The 8,990-nt window shown below is 38.2% G+C and overlaps 1 protein-coding gene across 1 annotated transcript in view; it reads left to right on the forward strand.

The window, feature by feature from the left end:
- The window catches only part of LOC122810691 (myoferlin-like), a 1,883,765-nt gene extending 1,875,049 nt beyond the window's left edge, over positions 1 to 8,716 (forward strand). The window contains 2 exon segments of the mRNA XM_044082260.1: positions 7,810 to 8,006; positions 8,711 to 8,716. Coding sequence (XP_043938195.1) covers positions 7,810 to 8,006; positions 8,711 to 8,716 — 203 coding nt within the window.
- Positions 8,717 to 8,990: the final 274 nt, after the last annotated feature.

Raw genomic sequence — 8,990 nt, forward strand, 5'->3', positions numbered from 1 at the left:
AAATTAAAAACACGCTGTAAAAAGTGGTGCTGTATTATGCAAGGGAAATAATTTAATTATTATATATTATAATTTACTACAATCCAAAAGGTGAATCAAAGAACTTTTGCATGGTCCTAAAAATGTGTGCAAGGGGCCTATGATTTGAAAACAGCCTAAAAGTAAACTTAGTCTGCCACTGGCCAGATGCATTTTCTTTGAATGTGGGTTTCAGTGCTGTTTCAGTGAATGTGAGTTTCAAAGGCAGAGACATTTTAATGCTAAGTCTGTTTTCAATGTGAGGCTGTATTGCTTTGCTTAGCAAATGTCTATCAGTGACTGTGCTATAAAATTTGAAGTAAAAGTTTTATATTAAATCTAAATATCTGTAATCATTGTAGAAGTAAAGCAGAAAACAGTATGCACACTGAGAGTTTTGAACAGTGTTTATGGCAACTGGGGAAGAATAGCCAAGTAATGGAGCACTAGTATGACTGCATATGGATGGGGGGGTGTTGACCCAAACACAACGTATGCATACCACCACCATTTTGTTTACAAAAAAGCACTGGAGATAAGGGTGCAAAATCAGAACTGAATTTGTCATCTAAAATGTTGTCTGTGTCATCTGGGGATAAGTATGTACTGCTCTTATGTTTTAGCTCAGAGCAGTGCTGGTTAATGCTTCTAAGGTTTTTGACAGTTATAAAAGACCTTGTGGTTGTCTTTTACATGCGTGGCAGTATTTAGTTTATACTTATCTTTAGAAGGTTTGATTTTGCTTCTAAGTTCTTTGTTGTTGTTGTATGTTGTATCTTTCGGCTTTTCCTGGTTAGGAGTCGCCACAGCGGAACTCCGGTCTGCTAATGATTGGCAGTATATTTTTACATACTGAGTTGCCAGCCCTGACGCACAACCTTCAACGAAGGTACGCCCATTCATGCCTGTCTCCACACAGAAGACGCTCTAGCTGAGAATCGAACAGGAAAACGTCTTACTGTGAGGCGACAATGCTACCGCAGCACCACCACCGCAGCTTCTAAGTTCTTTGTTAATCTTTTTAAATTCACTTTTCAAGGTTGGGGTGTTTAGTTTACTCTTAAGACAGTAAGTGTCTTACTTATGTTATAGTTTGTTTATACCAGGAATCATCTTACTCACAATACACCAGATGCAACTGCACCATCAAAAGACACCCAGAATAAACTCTCTCCACTAGTTCATTTCGCAGTACAACAACATATACTTTTCTTACTGTTGACAACAGACATTAACAAATCCCTTTCGTCTTTCCTTTTTCCTACCCTCTTTTTATATGACTGTCCCTCTCCATCATTTCTCCCAACTTAACCAACCATTCATTTTTTTTTTCCCATCAAACATTTTTATTAAATTTTCACATGTGGCATATGCAATCTTACGTTTATACAAATGAAAAACAAACAACATGGCGCCACTTTAGTTGCAAACAGTCTACATCACAGACACCACTGAAACAACTGTAGTTGTAAACATTATACATCACTTTTAATCTATCCAGTCATTGTCAATTAAGCATTATATGGCTTATTCAAATCCTGCCTCTTAAACCCCATTCCTCCTCTGCATATATTGTTCCCACAATTCCATTTTTTTCCTATGTAGTTTTCTCCCTACCTTTTCTAAGATCCCAATTCCAGTTGTTTTATCTCTGTTAATATATTCACTACTTCTAGTAAAGCTGGTCTAGTCTTTGATTTCCATTTTCTAGTAATTGCTTTTTTGGCAGCCACCAAAATTAGACTCAGCAAGGCTTTACTATGTCTAGGCAATTCTGATTCTGTATCATAACTTAAAAAAATCATCTACCAAGTCAATCCAATCTGGTCACCCAGCTTTTCTGACAGAGTGGTCTGCAGGGAATCCGTAAAGTCTGACAGCTCATTACACTCCCAAAAAATATGTTCCCAGCCACCTCTTTCTTGCCCATCACACTTCCAACACTTGCTGTTCACCCGAGGAAAAAATATTTGGAGTTTACTTAGGGTATAAAAATATCTATGCAAACACTTCCAGGTGAAGATCCTAAATCTTTTAGATTTAGTTGCACATTTGGAGATATGCATATATCCTCCCATTCTCTCTTTGTGAATTGCTTATCCAGTCTCTTCCCAATCCTTTTTAAGCTCCTCTGATTGATTCTTATAATTATCATGCAGTATTTTATATGCTTTCCTAATTATTCCTTTTTTAATGTCAGATTCTGTTCTAGATTCTGTTAAAGACTCTACCAGTGCTGGTCTTTCATTCAGGAGCCCCCTATTTCTTTCTCTTTGCCTATACTCTGATATCAATCCTTGATAGGGAAGGTAATCCCTAACCTGCAGTCCAAATAAATTCTTGGTCTCTTCCCATTCTATTACCTTTCCCTTTCTAGTTATAACCAACCATTCTTAACTCATTTTTCCTTCCCTCCAACTCAACAGTGTAAGTAGATCATATTCAATACTATTTGTATACTGTTGAATTATTTTAGTCCTATATATGCTCCTCTTTTATTCATGTTTTCTTCACATGCTTACTAAATCCCACCAAAAAAACGGCTTCTGGCCTAAACTACTTACTGTCTAGTTTTGCAGTCCATGCTGGGTATGAAAATATGTGTATTGGGATCAGTGCCCTACCTCAGTACCCACATGCCTCGGTGGTACGGCGGTAGCATTGTTACCTCACAGCAAGAGGTTCTCCCATTCGATTCTCATCTGGGCTTCGAAGTGCCTTCTGTGTGGAGTCTGCATGTCCTCTCCGCAGTTGGGTAGCGTTTGAAAGACATGCATGTGTAAATGGGAGTGCCTTCATCGAAGGTTGAGCATTGAGCTGGCACCTCGGTGTTTCATAAAAATCTACTGCCAATCATTAGTGGACCAGAGTTCTGCTGTGGTGACCCCTTACCTGGAAAAGCCGTAAGACAAACAACAACTGATAATGCCACAGTGGACCCTGGATTATAGTACATCTGCTACGGTCATACAACATGTTGACTAAGCTGATTGTGGCATATGAAGCGACATAACCAGCCTAAAAATAACACTAACAAGATAGCCATTAAATAACATCCAAAAGGAATACATACCTGTAACAGTTGCCATTGTTTGTTGATTGCTTTCTTGGCAGAAATTAAACCTGTTCATATTCTTCAAAAAAAAATTGCCTCTTTGAGTGTGTGTGTGTGTGTGTGTGTGTGTGTGTGTGTGTGTGTGTGTGTGTGTGTGTGTACGTGTGTGTGTGCGTGCACGCTCATGCATGTTTCTCTGTACATTTAGTATCACTGACCATTACCACAAAACACAGCTTTCATATTTGAAACATCTTAGAATGAAACTATTATGCTAGATATATGTGTTTGATCTAGAATATGTCTGAGTACTTGTCTTCTGCAGTGATTTACCTTTGGATATTAAGTTTAATATTTCTCCATAGATTTAGTATCACTGACCATTACCACAAAACACAGCTTTCATATTTGAAACATCTTAGAATTAAATTATTATGCCAGATATATGTGTTTGATCTAGAATATGTCTGAGTACTTGTCTTCTGCAGTGATTTACCTTTGGATATTAAGTTTAATATTTCTTCCAGTTTTTAATTCCAGTGTGTGCTAATAAATTTTAATTTTGTTAAGCTGATCATTACAATTTTTTTCTGTGTTGACAACCACATTTCAAGTGAAATATTTTGAAGGGATTTTTTTGTAGCCCAGTGTTTATGGTATGACTGTTGTTTGCACCAAGACTCGAGAAAGTTGCTGAATCTGATTTGTGAAAGGGGAGTCAATTCAGTGAGGAAACAAATGTGAATTTTGGGGCAATCAGTATAACTTCATGGTTTTATGGTGTTGGATTTAGATGTACTATATTAGGAGATGCAGAGGGTATAACCCCTCAGAGAATGTTTTTTAGAGTCCTATCACCATACCAGAATTGTAGTTAAGTGACTGTTAGCTAGACTTCAGTGAAAAAAAAAACTTTAGTGACATAATCCATACACACTCATCTGTGTCTCTGCATAAGTCAGTTATGCTGAGTGTAATGCCCATGCACTGGCCCAGTAATCAAGGAGCCTCAATCCTCACCACTAACACCAGTGAGGAGCATCCACACTGGGAAGGATAACAAATACACACACAGAAAAGTACAATTTCCCTTAAGAGCACACAGACATCACAGTCAGTCTGGAGCTGGTATCTCCTTTTCTCTCCAGATCCCCAATAACACTCCCCACTGGCACAGCTATATGGTGTAGATCTCAGCCTAGTGGTCAAGCTAAAACCTCCAGCACCCTCTCTGTCCAACCAGTGCTCCATGTCCCTGCCCATGTAGCTGACACACACACACGTTAAGATTTTATTTAGGTACAAACACACAGACACTCTTGGGTAAGGTTGGCACAGGTTCTCCAACTGTGCCCCGTTCTGCCAGGCTATAAGGTAGTTATCACTGCCACCAACGACTAATATCAGCTACTAATAAGGCCCTTACCAAACGGTGTCCAGTTATTACTGTGCAATATTATTATTATCCAAATAGTAAGCGTGTCCCTGGGCTAAAGCTATTGGAATGGCTTGGCCAGTATCACTATATGCATTCAGTGTACTCTAGAGCTTAAATTATCTCTACACAAAACAGCCACAGTTGAAAGGTTTAAAAATATTTAATGATAAATAATAGAAATGCAAGACAATACTTCTTCCTGCACAGTGCTAGTCAAGAGTTTAGAGATCACAGGAAAATGTTTAAAATAATACAGTAGAATAATTCTGATGTCAAAACAGAAAATAGCTAGAATAAACTTACTATTTTCTGTCTTTACCTAAGAGCAATCACAGTTCTAAATAAACTTACATATAGAGCAAAGTAGAGTACTGGTGAGTAGTTTTCAGCTTTAGACAAAATCCAAAATGCTCTCTCTCCCCCAGGCTAACAGAAGCTCTACATTTACATTTCTTAGTAAGCTTGGACCTGGTCAGGAAACCACTTTAATTAAAGACATTATATATGCAAAATCTAGCAATTAACTCTGGTCTCAAACCAATAGAAAGAATCTGCTGGTTCAGATACCATGGCTCTGAGTTGAGATCAAACAGTCATATAAGGCTTGACTTATCAGCTTTCTTCCAGCAGAGTGCACTGTTGTTACATTTTTGACGTTCAGCATTTAACACAATTTTTTTCCATTTAAGAGAACAAGCCTGTGGCTTATATTAATATTTACAAATGACAGAATTATCATACCATACTCTGAAGGCTATCTCCTTAGATAAATATGCTCTCCAGTGGTTTCAATCCTGTGGTAGACAACAGGCTGTCCTATGGCAAGATAAACTATGACCCCTTCTACCCATCACCCTAGGTGTCCCCCAGGGCTCTGTACAAGGACCCCTTCTTTTCTCTATCTTTATTAATGACCTCCACACTGTCATCCCAAATGCAACCAGTATTCAATATGCAGATGACTCCACTCTGATTTGTTCAGCTAACTCAACAACTAATCTGATGACGTTAACCCAGGATACTTTCAACACAGTAGAAAATTGGCTCTCCAATCAATGCCTGATCCTAAACCCTAATAAAACAAAACTGATGCTACTCCCCCCCCCCCACTCATAGTTCCTCCTCATTATTCTTCACCATAAAATCCAACAATGGCACTATTATTTCCCAGATGCCCATACTAAACTCTTAGATGTAATAGTAGACAAATAACCTTGAATTTGATATGCATATCAGTTACACTATTAAAACCATTAATAAAAAACATGGTTCACTATATAGGATTAAACCATTCCTTACTCCACTTGCCAGAACTGCTATTGCCCATTCCCATCTACTCTCTACCCTTGTCTATGCCTCCCCTTTATACACCAACTTGAACAAATCTGATCTTAGCAAACTCTCTAGCTGTTATAACCATATTGCTAGATTTGCCACTGGCACAGCATATAGGACACACCACTGCCATAACCTAAATTTCCTAAGTTGCCTATAAAGTACTCAATCAACCTGAAAATATATCTGCACTTAAAAACATTATCAGGCTCTGTTGTAGCCTCAGGCCACTTTGTTCATCCAATAGACTGCTGGTTCAAAGAGTTAAAACCCACAAGTCTGCTGGCGTCTCTCTGTTTGCCAACTCTGTTGGCAAAACCTGGAACTCCCTTCCTGCAGATCTTACCCTAGAACCCTCTCTAACTCAATTCAAAAAAGTCTCAAACTATATTTTAAGACATAGTGGCTTTGTCCTTGTTCCAATCCTGACTAGCTCCTTACCTATCAAGGCGTATAACACTCAGCGTGAGACATAACTGTTAATCTGTATACTTGCGTAATTATGAGAGATTGTATATCTTGCTTGTTTGAAAAGTGAGTGTAACTGTGTGTAACATTATTCGAGTATATGACTCGTGTGTATGTTTGTCTGGTGCTTTTCTCCCCTGGCCTCCACTGAAAATGGACATGTATCCAGTCAGACTATCCCTGCCAACAAATGTAAAATAAATAAAATAAATAAATCTACAACATTCTGTCTAGCTAGGCTGGCAGCCTTCACATATCTTCACACTGAGCAGAGCCTGCTTTTCCTTCATCCCCACCCTGGCCTCCATTTAAGCCATCATTTCATAATAATTTCACCTAATCATGAAGCTGGGCAAGGCTGCAGTCCATTAGTCTGGGAGCATGTTTGATATGTAGAGTCATCTACTGTGACACTCACTAGCTCTTGTAATCAGTCAGTGGAAGACTACCAGTATCCCCAGGAATGTATAAGCAAAACAATTCTTGCATGCCTAGAGACTCCAGTGGAAGGTCACTTAACTACACGCCCAGCCCATTTTACTACTATCTCTGCAAGAAAAAAAAATGTGGAATGATTATCCTTATCTTTTTTTTTTTTTTTACTGGCCTTGTGACAACCAGTGGTGGCATATCTCTACATTCACACTGTTTGAATCCAAGTGGGAATTCAAGTGCTATACTAGAAGACCTACCTTTAAATGTTCCTTTTGTAAAATGCATCTTCAAGGTTTGTGTGTGTGTGTGTGTGTGTGTGTGTGTGTGTGTGTGTGTGTGTGTGTGTGTGTGTGTGTGTGTGTCTGTGTGTGTGTAATTTTAATTACAATTTGTTCCCCAAACTGCATCATTCTCTACCTTTTTCTCCTCCTCTTCTATGAATTTTCTAAACTGGTAATCAGCCACCATGCCTGACAGAGGGATGCTAAATACTAATTTCTAGCTTAGAGCATCTAATTATGAATATATATATAATACTGCACAACGTGCAGGATTATACTGTGTAAACTCATTACTGTTAACAAACACCTCTTCAAAACTTAGTGCATAATAACATCCATCTCAACTGTCCCTGGTTTTTACTTGTCCATCATATAATGTTTAATTTTCTGCAAATCACTTGGGTTTACAATCAGTCAGTAATGCCAGATATTAGAATTTCATATTTTGTTATTCTGTAAATGCTTATTGATGCAAACTACTTTTTAAAATGCATTGCAATAATATTTAAAAATTGTCAATGAATTTGGGCCTTTGTTCCCCTTTACTTTTTGTCTTTGTCCTTGATTCTTGAACAAAGACATTGAGGGATGTGTATACATGTATTTGTCTGTTTATTTACTGAATTATGTAGAGTATTCAAATATTAATCTTGAAGCATTTTACAAAACAGAACAAATTACAAAATGTTTTGTTATGTAGCTGCAGTAGAAGAGTTTTTTCAGTGCATTTGCATCATGTATAATATTTATGACTTTAATTAGGTGTCACTTTCTTTAAGGATTTTTAGAACTCAATCTTTGCAACCTTCCTGCTCCAGCCAGGAAAAGCAGAAGCTGCAACGTCAATATGGTGAAACCTACGCAAAGAAAAAAGAAGAGTACAAAAACACAAAACAGAATTTCACTGTTTCAGCAAAAATCCATGAGGGGTTGGTGGCCTGTTGTGAAGACAGAAAATGATGAGTATAAATTAGCGGTAAGGATCCATGTTTACATCAGAAGTGTAAACAATAATAACAGAAGTGTAAACAATAAGATTCACAACCTACATGCACTTTTAGCTACTTGTTCCCCAGACCTACTATGTCTCACAGAAACCTGGCTTAAACCAAGTACGAAAGACACACAGATAATCCCACCAGGGTATGATATACTAAGAGCAGACCGAATAACTCGTAAAGGTGGCGGTGTAGCCATACTCTACAAAAATACATTACAAATCTCCCTTGCCTCTCCACAACCCCTCCTAACAAACAATGCCGAAATTTTACTTGTAAAACTTCAACCAAACAAACATAAAAGCATAAATATAGCATGTATTTACATCCCCCCAGGCAACAATAATAACAAAACCTTAGAGGACTTTCTCCACTGGTTAACTCAAACTCACCCCCAGGAATCCATAGTGTTAGGTAACTTCAACATCGATTGGAATTCCTTCTCATCTAGCTCCCCATCTAGCAGCATAAATCTACATGGCTTTTCTCAGCTCATATCCACTCCTACCAGACTAGGTAAACCCCAAAACAAAGACAGCATCCTGGACTGGATCCTTACTAATAAAGATCCTGACCAGTACTCAGCAGGTACTCACCCAGAGGACATGAGTGATCACTTACTCACCTATGTTATCAAATTCAAGAAAATCACCCCCCTTCTTACAACCATAAAAAAAATCAGGAATAATAATAAATTCAGCGCCTCCATTTTTTCAAACTGAACTTAAAGCCCACAACTGGACAATACTCAAGTCTCTTCCTCTTGAAGAGGCAGTTATCTACTTCAACACCACCTTCCTCAAGATTCTAGATTCCCATGCTCCAATACGGTCCATTAGAACTAAAACCAAAACCGCACCATGGCTCTCTAAGGAAACAAAATCCAAAATCCTATCTAGAAACAAGATGTGGGTCACATGGCGTACCTCTAAAGACCCATCCTCCCACCAAACCTTCCGGCA

The sequence above is a fragment of the Protopterus annectens genome, chromosome 9.part0 (genome assembly GCF_019279795.1).
Source record: "Protopterus annectens isolate FY-2018-M chromosome 9.part0, PAN1.0, whole genome shotgun sequence".
Taxonomy (NCBI): Eukaryota; Metazoa; Chordata; order Ceratodontiformes; family Protopteridae; genus Protopterus; species Protopterus annectens.